The 20,526-nt window shown below is 37.1% G+C and overlaps 1 protein-coding gene across 3 annotated transcripts in view; it reads left to right on the forward strand.

Annotated features, from left to right (window-relative positions):
- PPP2R2A (protein phosphatase 2 regulatory subunit Balpha) overlaps positions 1–20,526 on the forward strand; it is an 89,814-nt gene that overhangs the window by 38,483 nt on the left and 30,805 nt on the right. Inside the window, exons 2-3 of one of the 3 annotated variants that reach the window (XM_004763238.2) lie at positions 2,505–2,643; positions 17,198–17,295. In XM_004763238.2, the coding sequence (XP_004763295.1) occupies positions 2,628–2,643; positions 17,198–17,295 (114 nt within the window). In that variant the 5' untranslated portion in view covers positions 2,505–2,627. Of the gene's footprint in view, positions 1–2,504; positions 2,644–15,913; positions 16,046–17,197; positions 17,296–20,526 lie in introns of those variants that run through there. The other 2 variants (XM_045069502.1, XM_013061798.2) reach the window with 2 other exon arrangements.

The raw sequence follows: 20,526 nt of genomic DNA on the forward strand, positions 1-20,526 counted from the left end.
TTCTGCTCCGCAGGGAGCCTGCTTCCTCCTCTCTCTCTCTCTCTCTGCCTGATTCTCTGCCTACCTGTGATCTCTGTCTGTCAGATAAATAAATAAAATTAAAAAAAAAAAAAAGAAATGGGCAGAAGACAGGAACAGATAGTTCTGCAAAGGAGACATCCAGATGGCTAACAGATGCATGAAAAAGTGCTCCAGACTCTCGGCATCAGGGAAATACAAATCGAAACCATAGTGAGATACCACCTCATACCAGTCAGAATGGCTAAAATTAAAAAGCAAGGGAATGACAGATGTTGATGAGGATGAGGAGTAAGGGGAGCCCTCCTACACTATTAGTGGGAATGCAGTCTGGTACAGCTACTCTGGAAGACAGCACGGAGGTTCCTCAAAACGTTGAAAGTAGAGCTACCCTCCAACCCAGCAATCCCAGTACTGGGTATTTACCCTAAAGATACAAATGTAGTGATCCAAAGGGCATGTGCACCCGAATGTTTATAGCAGCAATGTCTGCAATAGCCCAACTCTGGAAAGATCCTAGATGTCCCATCAACAGATGAATGGATAAAGAGGATGGGGTGTGTGTATGTATATGTGTGTATGCAGCTATCAGAAGAAATAAAATCTTGCCATTTGTAATGATGTGGATGGAACTAGAGGATATTAGTTAAGCTAAATAAGTCGATCAGAGAAAGACAATTAATATGCTCTCTCTGATAGGAGAAATTTGAGAGGCAGGGTGGGGACTTGGGGGTAGGGAAGGAAAAAATGAAACAAGATGGGATTGGGAGGGAGACAAACCATAAGAGATTAGATTCTTAACCTCACAAAACAAACTGGGTTGCTTCAGGTGGGAGGGTAGGGATAGGGTGGTTGGTTTATGGACATTGGGAAGGGTATGTACTATGGTGAGTGGTGAGTGCTGTGAAATGTATAAGCCTGATGATTCACAGACCTGTTCCCTGGAGCAAATAATGACGTGTTAATAAAAATAATTTTGAAAAAAGTATGGTGGAGGCATTGAGTTGCAGTGTAAATAGAGTAGGAAGGTCAGGAGTATGACCTTGAGCAAACCTGCCAGAGTTGAGAGAAAAAGGATTTTTAAAAAAGGGAAAAATGGACGAGAAGATTTTTTTCTGAACTAAATTTCCTTTTAATGTCGTAGAATGTTTTCCTTTTAGTCAAAACATTTTGGTGCTTTGTTATTTGTGACATAATCTTTTGTATTGTTAGCCAGTAGAGGTAAACTTTTTTCTTTAAACCAAAGTTGTATCTGCCATTTAGATGCTATTAAATAATACTTAATATTAGACAAATATCAGTCTACTAATGGTATTAAGTATATTCAGGCACCATGATAGGAAGCTGGACATTATTATTCTTGCTTTCATCTTTAGATCTCCACACCTTATCAGTGATGAGGCCTTGCATTATAAACTTCATAGATGTATTTTAAAACTTCTTCACTTCTGTCCCATTTTTGCCTCCGTGGTTTAGTTAATGAAATATTAATATTAAAAAAACAATTTAATAGGTTTGTTGTGAGGGTTAAATACCTAACATACTATAAGTGCATTTTGAATATTTGCTATTTATGCTAATATTGTTACTGTAGATACTGGTTCAGATCACTCTCATTCCTTACCAGGATTTGTCTAGTCTTCTCCCAGTTCCCAGTTCTTTTCACTTCAGCCTGAGTAATCTAAAGGCACACCTGTTTGGATTACTTGTATTTAACACTTCCCTGTTTAAAACTTCTCAGTGGGCTCCCTTTTATCATTGGAGTAACATCTGTGAAATCTAACTTCTTTCTTTGAACAGACTGCTCCTTTGTAGCGGGGTTTATAGGTGAGCAGGGAGGAGTCCTGTCAAAACAAAATAGAATTGAGTGTGGCTTTGCCAGGACAGATGAACAAGGAAGGGCTTTCTGTTTCTTAAAGCATGGCCATAATAATTCTAGTTTGTAAAGATTTTTTTTTTAAGATTTTATTTATTTATTTAACAGAGATTACAAGTAGGCAGAGAGAGGGTCCCCCCTCGGGCTGAGCAGAGAGCCCGACTCGGGGCTCGATCCCAGGACTCTGGGATCATGACCTGAGCTGAAGGCAGAGGCTTTAACCCACTGAGCCACCCAGGTGCCCCTAGTTTGTAAAGATTTTAGGTGATATTAATAACCAGATGCCCATTCTGATTATAAAAATATCTTAGGGCATGCATAGATGTACAAATTTTGTGCAGTATTACTTTGTGTAATCTCCATGGAAACTATGCATTATATTTTGATAAGGCAGCTTAATGGGGTGATTTACTTTGTGGAATGAATTATGAGCCAGTTAAGAGTTAGTGAACATCTAACAAAGGTGGTAACTTTTTAGGTTTAGAATGGTCAGTTTCGAGCTCTTCATTCTAACATTATATAACCTTAATACACCAAGGCTTGTTTGTTAAGATCACACCTATAGAGTAAATGTATTAGCAACTGTTTATCTTTCTGTTCTTTGTTGCAGGAGGGTATGGTTCCATTCCATTTTATCCAAACATGATATCAGATTATCCAGGAACAAGTTAAAAAGAAGGGAGACTGGTTCCAGAACACATCTCTGGAAATTACCCTATGGACCCTGACTCTCATGGCAACATTACAATGTAGGTTTTATATGAGCATCAATAGCCAGTGGTCTTTGTTGAGCCTATCACGTAACATGTTCCTGTTCACTGAGTCAGAGGTTGAAAAAGGATATTATAAAGTCTGTTAGCAGTTGCTTTATTATTGGAAATAATGGTGTAATCAAAGTGATATTTTGGTCCAGAGACCTAGGAGTACAGAATCTTACCTGACCAGTCCTGCTTTCAGCCTGAGGCTTCTTGAGTGTACAGACAGTTGCCGACTTAATGGTGGTTTGACTTAGGATTTTTCAACTTTGTGATGGTATGAAAACTGTATGCATTCTGTAGATGTACTTTGAATTTTGATCTTTTCCTGGGCTAGCAATACACGGTATGATACTCACTCCTGTTTGGCCATGTGACCACAAGGGTAAATTGCCAGTACATTAAACAGTGATTCTGTACCCATATAACCATTTATTTTTCACTGTCAGGATAGTTATTCAGTAACTTACATGAGCTATTCAACACTTCATTATCAAACAGGGTTTTAATGCAAAATTATCCAATATGATAATTTAGCCAACTGTAGGCTAATGTAAGTGTTTTGAGCACATTTAAGGTAGGTGTGGCTGAGCTATGTTTGGTAGGGTAGGTGCATTTAAATGCATTTCAGTTTATGGTATTTTCAATTTATGATGGGTTTATTGGGCTACAACCCTGTCTTCAGTCAAGACTGTTAATGCAAAGAAGCAGCAAATCCGGTCAGCTGTTAACACTTTGTTGGTAGTTCTGGCTTTAGCTTCAGGCTCCAGGGAGCTTTGCTGGACCATTTGGAGAACTTTACCTAAGCCAAATTGGCCTCAGTAGCTTAGAACTAGAATAGGTAAATGCTTGTTTTTTCGTGCAGCAAAGCCAAAACCCCTGCCGACACCTTTTGCTTACCAGTGTGCCTACTGTGTGCCACATTCAGTGCTCATTTCTTTACATTTATTGCTTGGTTAGCCCTCAGAGCAACTCTGAGAGATAGGTATTTAAAGATGAGGAAGCTGAGTCTTTAAAAGCCTTAGTTAACTTCCTCAGGGTCATATAGGCAGGTGAAGTGAATAAGTATCCAGTATGACTTCTCATTTCTTGAACAAGTTTCTTAGATTTGGGGCCCCAAGAATGTATTACAGGTGTGCTAAGATAATGATCAGTTGATCCTGGGGGATGCCTACTGGGCTGGATGGGGGGGAACTTAGCTGACTAGAGTGTCTGACTGAATAGATATGAACAGCCTAATCTTTTATACTGGTGTGCCATACAAATACTATATTCTGTGTATGTGCTGACATGAGGATGATAGAGAGGCACTGGCATGCTCCACTGAGAGCAACAAGAGTCAGCAAGAGAGAGCATTTGCTCCCACTTCTTAGAGCCATCCTCCAGTCAGCCTTTCTGGCTACAGTAATATGCGCTAGTCAGTGGCAAGTGGGAAAGTGTTAAGAGAGTCTGGAAGGGAAACAAAGAAATGGTTGGAGCTTCCCCCCACCCCACCCCAGCGTGAGTGGGTCAGGACCTCATTTACGTAACAGGAACAAGAGATTCCTAAAGGGAGTACACGCACTTGACTTGCCTTTTAGGCCGCAATAAAATGTTCTTAGATCTTGAATATACTGTATTGGGGGGAGGAGTGGACTGACCTTTGAGAAAAGGTAACAAAACCTTTGGGCTCCCTCTAGAGGTCAACAGTGAGAAAGGCGCATCATAATGGGAAAAACCTGAACCTACAGCTAGCCTACATGAAAAAAGCTAGCAAGAAACTAGCATTTTATCGATGCAGTGTTTGGAAAAATATTTTCTTTGGGGGGTGGTTAGCTACCTTTGAGAAGAAATTTGGGTTAATCATAACTGTAATAAGCTATGTGGGGTCAGTCCTAATATTCAGTGTTTGCTGTATTTTAGGGTATATTGAACTAGTAAAGGAGAAAAGGTCTTGAAAATAAATAGTGTACAAAAGAGCATGCTTCTTAATGGGAGCTCTAAGAGTTGAAGCAAACCGGATGAAAATGAGAATGAATTTCTGTGCTATCAGAACGTTCTGACAGCAGGCCTTGACTTTAGCAGAGCTAAAGGTGATCACTATACCCGCTGTGTTCTTCCCCCACCTCCCCAGCTTCTGAAAAGAAGAGAGCAGTGAGTACTGGAAGGTTGATAGGCCGAAGTCCACAAATTGCAGGTGTATGTTAAAACCTAAGAAAGCTAACATACAATTTAAGTTTTAGAACCTCAGCTGACCAAATGAAAAATCTATTTCAAGACAGAAATCTTAGTTCTGGTCAGATACTCCGTGGATGAGAATTTAGTTACATTGCTGACCTTTACCGAATGTACTCCTCTTGTTCTCAGTATGGTTTATTCTTCTCTTCAGAACTCATACATAGTTAGTATGTAACTATAGAATGAAAAAGTTAGAAGTCATGTTCAGTTTGTGGTGATATTAAGAATATGTGAAAATTACACATTTTTAAAAAGTTTCTAAAGTGCTCAAAAAAAAAAACAAAAAACAAAAAACAAACAAGGGTGGGAGCATCCCATAAAGGGATGCAGGAGCCTGCCTGAAAGAGCTTTCAATGACCAAATCTGGAATAATTTGAACAATACAATAAATGACATAGTAAGATTATCACCCAGAGTATGAAATAAATACATATGAATTCATATAGATAACTAAATAAGTAAGTGGAGGAGAGGAGACAAATTTCCCCAACAGAAGAATTTCAAGTAATTTATGTAGCTACTACTCAAAGGGGTGGGGATTAACCCCCAGTCCTTGCATTTAATGACTTCCCACCTTATGGGGGGAGGGGAGACTTTATAGTGGAGAAACCTGGCAGTCATCAGTAAATAATACTGTTAAAATGTACCCTTGCCTGATGGGATAAGAATGACAATGCACCTCTGTGATCTTCCTGCCAGTAAGCCATAATAGCAAGTGTGGCCATGAGAAGAATAGTCTCAAATTTAGGGACATACTTTAAAACACCTGGCCAGTACTCCTCAGAATTGTCACGGACATCCAAAACAAGAGAAGTCTGAGAAACTGTCACAGACCAGAGGAAACTAGAGACAAGAGGACTAAATGTAATGTGGGATCGTGGAACTGAAAAAGGACACTAGAGAAAGTGACTGCAATCTGAATGACGTGTGGAGTTCAGTTAATATTCCAGTGTTGTTCTTCAGTTGTGACAAATAAACCATAGCAAATGTTAAGATGCCAGCAAGTCAGGAAGCACCTAGGTGAAGGTATATGGGAACTGTCTTTGGGACTCTTCCATAATTCTAAAATTATGCTAAAGTTAATTTATGGAAAACAAAGATTCAGCTTGGTTAACTTTTGTGCTGTGTAACTTTGGTTCAGTGATGTTTGAAAAACCATCCCGTGTCTTGAAATAGGGGAATTTCTCTCTTACGTGTCTATGCATTATCACTTGGAGTTAAGTAGCATGTGACTTTTGTGTGTGTGACTTTAAAAGCGAGAAAGGCCTCATCTCAAAAGAGTGAGTAGTGATCAGTGAGTGACTCAAGAATCTCTGGTACCATGGTTAACTGCTCTAGCAGTGATGGGAGTTGAACAGAGCAGAATCATGCTACATACACTGCCTCAGTTCTGTTCTGATTTCACCATCGATTGGCTTACAAGTTACAGAAAGTAACTTGTGTTAAATCAGTGTTGTTGATGAATTCCAGGTTGCAAAGAAATGAATCTGAGATCCATTTTGTCTCAGTGCAGTCTGGACTAGTGGACTGACAGAGATACATGTATGGTCATGGGTGGAGTTACTTAGCATTTGCAGATGTGTTGTCCTTTCAGGTCTTAAAATTTTCCATATTCCAAGTTGTTTGATAAAAGCACATTATTTTTCTCCAGCCATTTTTTATTGTTTTCTTCCTCTCCTAGATGTGTTAAGTATTTGAATACATGTTGTATATGCTCTGTGAAAGATAAATCCTCTGAAAAGAAAAATCATCTTTCGGTGTTTCTTTGCAAATGAAATTTCTTTGCAAATTTTGAAGTTCATAAATGACTTACTCACGATCGAATTATATCTTATAGTATGGTTGAGACTACGTCTCCAGGGGTCTTTTACTTCTTGCCTAATGGTTAATGAAGGGCCAAGGGAAAAGAGTAGAAAGGGAGGAGTATTGAAGGAAAATTAATGCAAAATGTGAAAGGATGTTAGCAGAATAAGAACATTGGATGTTTCCCTTATATTCTCTAACACTTTAGATTACTGAAGATATTAGTGAACATCTTTATACATTTTTTAAATTGTTGGATTATTTCAGTAGGATAACTTCTGGAACCTGACATAAAGTTCCAAGAGAATCAGTGCTTTGTGGCTGTGTATACAGATTACGAAATAGTTTTCCAAAATAACCAGATACACTTCTCTCTACAATGTAAGTAGAACAGTTTATATTTTTTCTCTTGTTTGGTAGAAAATGGTGTCTTATTTAAAAATTAACTTACTTTTGAGTGGATATTTTCTTAGATTTTACTGCTATTGCTCTTCTGTGAATTGTCTTACCATGTTGTATATTAACTGTTTTTGGAAATACAAGCATTTTTTTCCTAGTCCACTTGTCTTTAGTTATTCCGTAAAATCACATTTTCTTTTATTACATCTATATTGATTATCTCTGGTGTATTTCCACCCCTCTAAAGATCTGATCCAAAATTTTTTTTTCCTGATGGGCCACATACAGAAGGGCTAAAGGATGGGGGTAGGAAGGGTGATATTTCAAGCAAGGCAGACAAGACATCCAAGCTAAAGGAGGCATAAGAGTGAGCATAAGTATAAATGTGGAAGCTGTATGTAAAACGTCATGTTTTCTAGAGAATTTGGCTAGTGCTATGGAACTAGATAGGAAGATGGTATATTCAGGGGAAAGGTTCATATTGTTCTTATAATTTGCAAACAGTGAAATTCACCCTTTTTAGCGTACAGTTCTTCAAGGTTTGATTAAAAAATACACACACACACACAGATGGGGTGCCTGCGTGGTTGAGAGTCCGACTCTTGGTTCCAACTCAGGTAGTGATCTCAGAGTGGTGAGATCGAGCCCTCTGTTGGGCTCTAGGCTCAGCGCGGAGTCTGGTGAACACCCCCCTTGCTTTCACTCTCCCCCTCCACCTTGCAAGCATGTGCACTTGTGTGTGCATGTGTTCTCTCTTCTCTCTCTTTCTAAAATGAATAAAAATAAATCTTAAAAAAAAAAAAAACCAAACAGACATATAGTTACTACCAAGATGAAAAGCAGTTGGATCATTCCAAGAGGTTTCATGTCCCTTTGTACTCAACCTCTACCCCATTCTTAAGCACTTATCTGTTTTCTGTCCCTCTAATTGTACCTTTTCCAGAATGTCAGATAAATAGAATTATGTAGTATGTAACCTTTTAATCTGGTTCCCTTAACTTTAGCACAATGCATTTTGAGTTTAATTATATTATTGCTTGTACCCGTAGTTGCTTTTTATTGCTGAGTGTTACTTCATTGTATGGTTATATTGTATTCTCTTTATTTCCTAGTTGAGGGTCATTTTGGATTGCATCCGGGTTTTCGTGATTTTGTCCAGTTTCTTGTTCTTCATCCAGTAAAGCTGCATAAACGTTTGCATCCAGATTTTTATGTGACCATAGGTTTTTGTTTCATTTGGTTATCTAGTATTGCGATTGCTAGGTCACATGGTGTTTTAACTTCATAGACTGCCAGACTTGTTCTCCTTTTCCCCAAAGTGGGTGAGCCGTTCCCATCAGCTGTATGTGAGAGTTTCTGTTGCTCAGTATTGGCACTAGGCATTGTCATCTTTTTTCTTTTTTAAATTTTAGTCATTCAGATGGTGTGTAGTGGTTGTAGTGGTCTCTCATTTCTTTCTTTCTTTTTTTTTTTTTTTAAAGCTTGTAGAGATTCATCTTTTGTCAGTTTTCAGGTTACTATGTATTAACCTGGTCTTCCTGTCTGAGCTTTGAAAACAAATTCCATAATGCTCATTGTTTTATTTAGGTTGCACAAGTAAGATCAATATGCTTTGTTATTTTTTTAAACTCAGTGATACAATGTAGACAACATTCTTAATACAAATAGATATTACTGTTTTGGACTGAGAATGTGAGGTATACATGGACAAACTCTGGAGGGATATATACTAATATAATAGGTTCTCTCAGAAGTGGTGTTAAGAGTGATGATTGTCTTTTTTATAAAGCAGTTTGTGTGATTAAAACAGAGTAAGGTTATTATAATTCCATTACAGATTTTACAGAAATCACAGTGTATATAAATAGATCAGATAAATATTTTATAATTTCACAAGTTTGCTGAAAGACTATTTAGCTTTCACCTATGATCATCTCTTAGTAGCAGGATATCATGTTTTTTCTTTTCTTTCTTTTTTTTTTTTTTACAAAGACACTTGTCTTAAATATTTGTCTTAAATATTTATATACTTAGGTTCCTAAAAGTCTTTTTTTGGTATTTTTATTATAGTACTGATTTTTATCTTTTGCCTTAGAATTGTAAGATTACCAAGTGGTTAGTTAGAACCAGTGGTTCTTAATCTTTAGTTAATTTTATTGTGGTTAGAGAATGTCTTTAAATTTGTAATTAGAATTCTTTAAGGGACTGACTGTGGCTCAGTGGATGAGTTTTTAAAAATTGCATAGTTCTTTGGAAGTTATTAATTTTTTATATTAGTATAAAGTTCTCTGCAAGTGTGTATCATTTACATCTTCCAGGTGTGTACACGTTCTCCCCTTGTTCTTCAAATCTGTCAGGCATGGAGAAGCATGTCATTCTTACACTGTAGTTTAAATTTTTGTCAAATCTTTATCTGCTCCTTCCTTTCTGATGACCTTGAATTACATATAGTAAAAATCTTTGGGTGTAAAGATTCATGACTGTTAACATCTCTACCATGCTTTTTTTTTTTTTTTTTTTGTCCTGTTTAATTCTTTTTTACTTTAACCATGATTGGAGGCATTATTGGCATTTACTAGGCATGGGCCAAGTGTGTTAGCTATTCGGCAGCTTGCAGGACAGTCTTGAACAAGGAAAAATTGTCCTGGTCTCCATGACTTAGAATATTCTGTCAAAAAGTTCATGGTGCTGAAGAAAAAATCGCTTACTCTGAGCCTAAAATACAGCTTTCTATTAATCAGCTATTTTTTTAGTTAAACATGGGTTTAATGTACATACTGAGGTTTACTGTGTATATCAAGGGAATATTGTGCTTTGAAATATTAGAAATTTTAAAAGATTTATTCTAGAAAGAGTGAGCTGGGAGGAAGGGCAGAGTCCGAAGCACAGAGCCCTATGGACTGCTCAATTCCAGGTCCCTGAGATCACGACCTGAGCCAAAACCGAGAGTTGTATACCCAACTGCACCACCCAGGCACCCCTGAAATACTAGAATTTTTACGAAGAATTCTCCATGATTTTGCAAAGGCACATCCCCAATGCAGGCCATTGATAAGTTTTTGAGTTATCACTGTTATATACCTGTATTAAGTCTACATTTATAACTGATCTCTTATAGTTTTTATTCTACATGTAGTGTCCTCATGCTTGAACATTTATATAGTGGTCTTAAAATATATATATATATATATATATATTTCCCACCTTTTTTTCTGGGACTGCAATGTCCCATATGGTAGATAACTGTATCCCACAGGTCAGGTCTTTGTTCTTTTTTCCTGCTTTGCTCCTGCCTTTTTAAAATTTTCCCTCCCCTATTGCTAGCCCTTCAAATTCTTGATCTTTTCTACTTCAGTATTAATGTCATCCAGTGTAATTTTCATTTTTAGGTGTTCCTTCTTTGTCTTTCATAGTTCTCAACATATTGATAATTCTATGTTCTGGAGCATATTTACAACAGCTATTTTAAGGTTCTTGTCTGCTGAGACCTTTATTCCATCCTTTTTGTCATTTCTGGCTCTGTTGGTTTATTTTTCTTCTGGTTATGAGTCACTTATTCGTACTACTTTACATTCTGGTGATTTGGGGTTGGATGCCAAACATTGTCAGTTTACATTGTTGAGCGTTGGATTTTATTCTAGCACATCGTTACTTGAGGTAAATTTGGTTGTTTTAACGTTTACTTTTAGCTTTGTTAGGACAGATTTCCATCCTTAGTGCTGATTTAGTCCCACTTCTAAGGGGATGCTCTTCTGAAGACTTTACCTGGTGCCTCATTAATTGTGAGGTTTCTTTATTCCAGCTGGTAGGGATCCTTAACAATCCTGAGCCCTCATTAGCTTTCTAGTGGTTCTTCCCTAGGCCATATGGAATGCTCAGATGGGTATTCAGTTAAGGATCCTAAGTTTCTTCTCTAAATCCCTCCAACGTTCTTTTGGTACTCCCCCACGAATTGCAGCTGATTCTGCTTTCTCTGATCCCCAGTTTCAGTTACCACAACTGAGAGTCCTGGTCTGTATTTGAATTCTTTCTGTCTGACTACATTGTCCAAAAGTAAAGGGGATTAAATATATGACTCCATTTCTTTGTCTTGTCTAACAGTTCATAGTCCACGTTTGTTCCGTTTTCTAGTCCTTCCAGCAGGAGGATCCATCCAGATTGTCTTATTTTCTTTCCCTCATGGCCAGAAGCAGAAGACCCATCCTAACCCTCTTCCTCACCCTCACCCACCTCAGAACTAATAATTATTTCCTCACCTAATGCATAGCAATTATTGTTTATTACTACCATGTATATATATACCATAAGTTAATTTTCCCTTGTTTGAATTTTTTGAGAATGTTGTATTTCTGTACTTTGTTTATTTTACAACTTAAGAAATAGAGAAGGTAGGTAACAAGAAGGAAATGTTATGTCTGATGAAATAAAAACAGATCAATAATACTGCAGTTGTCACTCTTAACCACCACCAACTACCTACCACTCTGCTCCCAAACAGAAGCAGTTATTGTGCTTTCTTAGAATGAAATTTGGCTACTGATAGTTTAGAAGGAAAGTGTTGGAAGAAATGAGTTCCATTTTATATAATCCATTATAAATTGTTGGTTTTTACTAACAGTATAGAAGATTTGACAGTAAAGGTAAAAAACATTGTGGATATTAAGTTTTCTTACTAAAAATTTGATTGTGCCTTGTAGTGATGTCTTTATATTGCTTGGAATTCAGTCTCTGCCTAAAATTACTGTGTGACTTAGTGCACAGGAGGGCAGTTGAAAGGGAGTCCTTTCTTTTTATTAATAACTGTATTAGAATGTTCTTTTATAAGATTAACATAGGCAGTTTTTTCATTGTGAAATAACATTTTTATTGCCCCTAGGCAGTATCTTTCTTTTTTCTTTAAATGAGGAAGTTTTTGTTCTTTGAGTTTTGTTTGTTGCTATTGGTTTGGGAGAACATAGCCTAGTTGATGTGTTACACTGAGCCATCCCTTGAAATTTAGTAGTGTGACTCTTTAACAGTGAGGTTAATGTCTTTGCTTTTAAAAGCATGTTATAGTTAACTTTAATCTCTGAAGTGTTCTCAAGTTTTTGTTAATAGTTTGTTTAAAAACTAGTATCCAGGAATCTAAATTTTCATGAAACACATTTGTATTTTCATCTGCTGCTCCTTGGGGCAGCAGTCCATGTTTTGTAAGATAGTTTTATTTTACCCATAGCTCATTGTTTAAAGTTTCAAAATTATCTTCGGTCCGGCATTCTTGGCTTTGTAATAAAAGTCAGGGTCTATGCTGTAATGTTTTAGACTTTCATTGTCCAGTGTGGGAGTCAGGTGTGGCTTCTGATGACAGTATTAAACAGTGCAGATATAAGACACTTACATTGTAACACAGTTTTGTAAATAACCCTGTTGTGGACTTACAGATCGCCTCTATTTTTTAAAAATGGTATGGAACATTAAAAGGATTATTTTCTAGGATTGAATTTATTATAATTTTTCAAAAACTGATAACCTGTATTTGGTCAACATCGCCGGTATATAGTGTGATATGGGAACACTCTTTAGAGCCATGCTTCTTCCTCACCTTTTGTGCATCATGGTACCCCTAAAAGGCAGTTGTGTCAGTATGACATGCTGAGGTAAAAAGGTTGTTCAGATGGGAGGTTAACAGATTTGGGTGCTTTGCAGTATCCAGTCAAACTCATAACCCATCTTAGCATACCAGTATGCCATGGCCTGTGCAGTTCAAAGCTCAGTTTCATAGTGTTCTTCATAAGTGATGTTTTGGCAGCATTTGATTTTATTCTCCCTTTTATTCCTCCTTTTCATAGTCCTATTTTCAGTGAGACCCTGTGAGATCTTGGCATTTCATGAATCAAAAAAACCTTAAAAAGCATCATCCACAGACTTGGGGAGATTTAATAGGTGCTTGTGTATATTAGATGGTTATTATGCTGATACATGTGGCTTAGCATCCAGAAATCATGGTATTTCTTTTCATTTTGGGGGAAGGGATGAAGGAATGCCATTGGCACATCCCATCATACAAACCAGAAAAATACTTACCTGGAGTATGGCTGTATTAAATACATGAAGTATAAAAATCACAGCAAGGAGTCAAGTCTATTCACCTACCCCTTCACCAGAAACAGTTGCTCTGCACTGTTTAACTAAGCAGTGATTTGGTTGGCTATTTCTGAAAATTTCTCTTTGTTCATTGGCTTTTGGCAAGATGAATAATAACAAACACCAGTATTTTAAGAATATCTGTAAATTGAGAAAGTTGTATGCCTTTCACCCATCGTTTCTCTTCCTTCCAAAAGGATTTAAAGTAGGTTGACTTCTGTGGTATATAGTATCTTTATCTTCAGTTCCTGCCCTTCCCTAATGTTCATTGTCTTTCGATTCTTAGGCCAGTTATTAATTGTTTATAGGATTTCTCAGCCTATCAAGTGTGCTTATTAAAATTTTTTGTACCCTTGCTGCAGAGGTGTTTCAGTATTAAACATTTATAACATCACTTTACTTTGGCATTCTAGCTGTTACAAAATAACCATTCCTGGGATGAGTGACCATTGTGAGAACAAATTTTTTTTTTCTTTTTCAAATTTTTATTTAAATTTTAGTTAGTTAACATATGTAAGAACAGATGTCTTATTATTCTTGTTGCAGCTTGCACTAAAATACTGGTCTTTTTCTATTCTTCTCTCCCTCCTCTACCGCCCCCCCCCCCCCGGCTCTGTTACATGTGCACAGACACAGAACTACACACCTCACTTTGCTTTCCCTCCCCATCTCATAATTCAGTGACTGCATTATAAGTTGCTTCATGGACCAATACTGTCTTAAATTTTTTGTATATTTTTTTTATTTGACAGAGAGCGAGTGAGGGAACACAAGTAGGGGGAATGAGAGAGGGAGAAGCAGGCTTCCCACTAAGCGGGGAGCCCGATGTGGGGCTCAATCCCAGGACACTGGGATCATGACCTGAGCCGAAGGCAGATGCTTAACAACTGAGCCACCTAGGTGCCCCCAGTAGTGTCTTTATAACCTAGGGGTAGTGTATTAAAGACTGCTTTATTACTTGATCCCTGTTCCGTCTTCTAAGGATTATTTAGATGTGGATTTCCCATCACCACCATCCCCATTCCACATCTTTCTTCAGCCCTTTTTACTATAACGACCTTCTTTCTGACTGATCATCTCTCGATTTTTTTTTCCTGTCCGGGTCCTCCAAGGAGGTTCATTGGAAATAGAGCCCATCTTGCAGAATACCTATCCCTTCTGCTTTTCACTACTCAGCAGGGAGGTGGTCAGGCTCGTCATACCATCATCATTGACATGTATTAAGGTATAGCCATGACAGCTCATCTACTAAACAAGCAGTTGTGATTTAAGTGAATGCAACAATTTGTACCCGGAAAAAAGATGAAATAATGTAAATACTGAGCAAATCCTGCCTGTTATTGGTTAGATGAACAGAAAAATGAATCTGGTGTTAGGTGTGAGCATTTTACCAAGTCAAGAGTTTTAGAGTTTATTTGATGCAGCATGACTTTTTATATTCAAACTAAGTAGATCATTTGGTGCGTTACCCAAAGAAACCATAAACTAGCAGGGCATTAGGGGAAATTGGCTGAGTTGGACTGACAGCAGAAGGAATTTATGCTTGTCTGAGGGCCTTGAATTTATTTATTTATTTATTTATTTATTTATTTGACACAGAGAGATCATGCCCTGAACTGAGGGCAGAGGCTTAACCTGCTGAGCCACCCAGAAGCCCCTGAAGGGTTTGAATTTAAAGATAATTTTATTATGTATGATTTTTACCTTATTCCCCAATTCTAGAACCTAATCTTCAAATAAGTGAGTCCATATATTCTGTCTCATATTGTTAGCGTCTACTTACTTTCTGTCTCAAACTGTACTGTAATGTACTTGAAGTGAGGAGACTTTGTTTTTAGTCATTTAACATATTCAGTACAGAAGTAAGTACAGTACACAGCACCAAATAGAACAGCTTTAATGTTTGATTTCTTTCTTTCTTTTTTTAAAAGATTTTATTTATTTATTTGACAGAGATCATAAGTAGGCAGAGAGGCAGGCAGAGAGAGGAGGGGAAGCAGGATCCCCGCCCAGCAGAGAGCCCGAGCTCTCTGCTCCATCCCAGGATGCTGGGATCATGGCCTGAGCTCAAGGCAGAGGCATTAACCCACTGAGCCACCCAGGTGCCCCTAATGTTTGATTTCTTAATTTATCCCATTGCTTGTGCAGTAGTGTGTTGCTCAGTATTTACATATTAAATATTTAATATTTACAGTGTAGCTTTTCCAATATTATTTTATTGTTGATCTTTAGTTTTTTTACCATTGTGATGGGAAAATACACTTGGTGTGATTTCAGTCTTAAATTTGGTATTTGTTAGGTTTTTCTTTATGTGATTTAATCAGGAGATTCTCTGTACTTGAAGAAAATATGTATTCTGCTTTTCTTGTGAATGTTTTATATGTGTATTTTAGAATCATGTATTCTGAAGTATGCTTCAAGAAAAAATGTTCTTGTTGAAAAAGAAAAAAATAATTTAACTAAGGGTATTCATTTAAAATAAATCGTGTCAGAGGTGAGGTGAGTGGGGGATGGGTGAAGCAGGTGAAGGGGATTGATAGTAAACTTAATCATGATGAGCACTGAATATAGAATTGTTGAATCATATTGTACACCTGAAACTAATACAACACTTTATGTTAACTATGCTAGAACTAAAATAAAAGACTTAGTAAAATATAGAATGGCTTTAAAAAATATTTACATGTGTTGTTTGGCTTTACAGAGTAGTGCAGTATATTCAGTTTACACCTTTACGTTACTTACGTATGCAAACACCAAACTTAATCTTTCCTCCTGATACCACTGACCATGAGAGGCTTCTGGAATAAGGTTTTTAACCTGGAGGTGGTGTGCTGTCCATGCCTTCTGAAAGGTATATGCAAATTTTTGTGCACACTTAAAACATACGCCGTTACATGCTGTGTAACTTTCAGTAGATTCTCAAGAGTGTTCCAAAAAGGTAAGGTGTCTTGGACCTAGGCAACGGAGAAAGCAAAGAAAGCTTTCCAAAATCAAACTGGTCTTGGAAAAATCACTAAAAAGAAAACGATAAAATGCAGTGTTGTACGGATTATTGATAAAGATACGTTAGTAATTTTAAAAATTTAAGGTAGACAGCATTCTTTATTATATCAAGTCAGCATCCTTAAATTCTTACAGTGAGCCTGTATAGACCAGAAAATGACTCTTCTCTTGTAGGACGTTTACTTACTTCAAGTGCATATGACATAGTCTTTAGTAATTTGGCTTAATACTTTGTAGTGAAGAACTTGTTAGTAACAGTGGTAAGTTTTACAGAGTAGTTGCTTTATCTTAATGCCTAATTCTGCAACTTGGATTTTTTTTTTTTTCTTAGCAAAATGGCTCTAGTGTCAAAAAGCAAGTGAAAAACCCTTTAATTTTATTTGAAGTTACTGTGCAACTAGCACTGACCTCAGGTATAACATGACTGATTCTACTAGCCTTTGTGTTGCCACAAGAGCTGTGCAATATTGAAGGTGCAGTGGTGCATTGCATTTCTGCTATATGTGTGTTCTGTTTGCAGACTTTTGTTTGAGAGGCCATAATTTGAGTTAATAATTTTACTATTCTATCTGAAATCATTTTTACATTTAAAATTTTCCCCCATTTCAGTTATATCTGCTTTAATTTTGTAGGTTTCCTTTGGGTTTGCATAAAGAACTTTATCAGAAGTATATAAGAAAGAAAATTAACAGAATTATTAATGGTTAATGATGCAATCAAAATGTTTCACAAATTGTTGTTTTAGTGAAGTACCAGTAACCCACTAGTATTTAAGTTATTTATTACTCCTGTTCTTATTAAAATATTCTCATATTTATTCTGGAGAGAGTGTTTCTTTGGAGAACCAAAATATTCATGAAAGAACCTTAGAATTACTTATTTCTGATGATGGTTTGATCTATATGGAACATGTTAGGGAAAACATGCTAAGTTCTGGAATTGTAATAAGTTGGGAAAGAAAAACTAACATTTTCTCTTTGTTTTTGTTTCAATTATACAGCAGATATAATTTCTACAGTAGAATTTAATCATTCTGGAGAATTACTAGCAACAGGAGATAAAGGTGGTAGAGTTGTCATCTTTCAACAGGAGCAGGAGGTAAGTGTTTAAAGTTTAATATCTAAATTTCAGTTTGCTCTTGGGGCTAGAACTTGTGTTGCACTGAAGTATCTCATTGAAGGATGTTGGCTTTTTTTTCTTTTAAAGAAGTACCTGTTTATTCAAGCAGAATATCTTAACTGATAGATAGCTCTGCTTTTCTTAGCTTTGTGTGTGTGTGTGTGTGTTTGTGTGGTTTTGATTTAAAAACACAGCACTTGAATTGTTAGAAGATTTGGTTAGAGAAAGGAGTGGGAAGTGGTGGAATTAATCCCAAGAGTTGAACTGGTTTTGAAGCCTTGAACCCCCCCCTCCCCCCAAACTCCGTAAAGCAAAATTGGTTTGTTGTCTTCTCAGTGCCTAGTTTGCTTTGTGTAATTGGGGGTGGGAGGCTAGTTAAAAGGAAAAGCTGCTCACTTATTTTGATATCAGTTCATACTAATACTATTAGTGATTTAAATCGGTTTTAAATGACAATTGCATGTATACCTATGTAATGTAATTTACCCTTTTTAAGATGAGTTGATTTGAAAATTGTTTCCTTTTCTCTTTGAAGAAAGGAATTTCTCATTGAAGACTCTTGAGATTAAAGTGAGTTTTAAATTTTGTTTTGGGTATAGCTTAGGCACACTTCTAAATCTAATTGACAGGATTTCTCACTAAAATTTTATGCTGAACAGAATTTGTCACACTAGATTTTCCCTTGCTCTTTCCCTCCAGTGATAGATCAAAGTTTAAACCTTATTTAAAATCATTCGCTTTGAAACATCCTGTCCCTGTCTAGATCCAAAGAGGGTTAAAATAATGTGCATAAATTGCAAGGGTTTACAAATAGATGTCTAAATCATAACAGAGAGTTAGGTTTTAAAGGATTGTGAAGTTCCTTAAATAAGCAAAGAATCTAGTAATAATACTACTACTTTGCACTTCTATAGCGCCTTTGACCTGAGGATCTCAAAGTGCTTTACAAACACTAATGAATTAATCCTCACAACACCCCAGTGAGGTAGGTAATTTAATTTTAAAAGAAATGATTAATAGTGTCTGATTAGAAGATGCACAAACACTAAATATGTCTCCTTTTATTATTTTTTTGGTTGGAAGACAAGATGAAAAGACTCAAGCTTTTCTTGTCAGAGACTGTTCTTGTGGGAAGTGGGGTTGGGGGGGCAAAATCAATTTTCTGTTCCTGTTTCAAGCAACTAAGATCTTGACCATAGGATCTTGAAATACATAGAGTTGAAATGGAACCTTACAGATCATTACGGTTTCCCTTTCTTTACAAGTGAGAAAGTCAAGATACTAAGAGATCACTTGATTAGTGGCAGAAATAACAACTAGAACCCCAAACTTCTGACATGTAATCCTTTCAGTATTCTTCAGTGTCTTTCATGTTAGATAACCAAAAAATGAATGTTAATTTTGTTACTCAGAATTTTTTTTTTTTAAAGATTTTATTTATTTATTTGACAGAGAGAGAGAGAGAGATGAGGAAGCAGGTTCCCTGCTGAGCAGAGAGCCCAATGCGGGACTCGATCCCAGGACCCCGAGATCATGACCTGAGCCGAAGGCAGCGGCTTAACCCACTGAGCCACCCAGGCGCCCCTGTTACTCAGAATTTGAGCTGGCATTCCCCTAAGCATTCTGTGCCCTTCAGTGTTTTTTGCCTTTTTTTTTTTTTTTCCCCTGGACGTGAATGACTTGTCTGTGCTTTGCTTCTATTCAAAAGAAAGGTATTTGGAGCTCTCCGTAAATGTACTCAAGAGTAACAGTTGAAGCTGTCAGTAATACCTTAAATTGCAATAAAAGGTCTAACACGGAGTTACTTGAAACTGCTTGAACTTTACTTGTATTGGGAAACACTTTTTTTTTTTAAAGATTTTTATTTATTTATTTGACAGAGAGATCACAAGTAGGAGGAGAGTCAGGCAGATTGAGAGAGAGAGAGAAGCAGGCTCCTGTTGAGCAAATAGCCCGATGTGGGGCTTGATCCCAGGACACTGAGATCATGACCTGAACCGAAGGCAGCGGCTTAATCCACTGAGCCACTCAGGCTCCCCGGGAAACGATTTTTGAAGCAGATAATTTCTTTTGTGAAATGCTATAGGAGATTCTAAAGTACTGACTTATTTTTAGGATTTTATTTATTTGGTAGAAAGACAGCGAGAGGGAACACAAGCAGGGAGAGTGGGAGAGGGAGAAGCAGGCTTCCTGCGGAGCAGGGAGCCTGATGTGGGGCTCAATCCCAAGACCCTGGGATCATGACCAGAGCCGAGGGCAAACCTTTAACGACTGAGCCACCCAGGCACCCCTGAAGTACTGATATTTAAAATAACATGCCCTGATAACGAGAATCAGCAAAATAACTTTTTGAGAAGAGCCACTGGTATCTATCATTCTTAACTGCATTTAAGAATTCAAGACCAATTCATTATCTAGAACTTCAGATTAGTAGTCTGTCCACTGAGAATTACTTCGTGTGAGTATCAGTATTTTTAAGTGAGAGATTAAATAATGATGATGTAGTGATTGATTTTCTTCTCTGAAACTTGATCTTGTTAATATTAATTTGGTGCCTGTTACCTAATTTATTGTTCACATTTTAAAGCCTTATCTTTTACTGGAGCTTCTGGTATAGTGCTGTATTCAAGACAGTCACTGTTGACGTCACTGATACTATATGTGCTGCCTACATCTAGAGGCACCTTTATGTCAGTACCTAATATATTTAGATTATATTTTTATGAATACACATGTATTTTATCTGTAAAACAGTGATACAGTTTGAAAAGTGGCCCTTTCCTAGTTTTTAGATAATTGTAGGAAAAGTTTATATCAGAAGGCTACATTGTTTAGTTTAATAGCAGAGCTCTGGAATTAGAACTTTGATTTCTAAATTTCAGTCCACCTTCTAACAATCACAGCTATTATGTGTACATTTCAGGGCACGCTGGTGCCTGTCCATGGAGCATGTCTTCACCTCTGATGATACTAGGCTGCTCTGTTTGCAAAACACAGTGCCATTTGCATTATTGTCTTTATCTTCTCACCCCTTGGCTGGGTGAGAACTTCATTTAACTGATATATCAGACTGATACCTTTAACTCGGCCTGTCTCACTTCTGTTGTGCTTTAAATGTGGCAGGTCCCCTGCCTGTCATCCTGTTAGGTACCTCTTGCTGCCTGTCCCTCTTTTCTCCTGTCAGAGAAACTAGGTATTCATTTATAGGGT

This window comes from Mustela putorius, unplaced genomic scaffold (assembly GCF_011764305.1).
Source record: "Mustela putorius furo isolate JIRA1106 unplaced genomic scaffold, ASM1176430v1.1 tig00003937_pilon_pilon_pilon, whole genome shotgun sequence".
Classification (NCBI taxonomy): domain Eukaryota; kingdom Metazoa; phylum Chordata; class Mammalia; order Carnivora; family Mustelidae; genus Mustela; species Mustela putorius.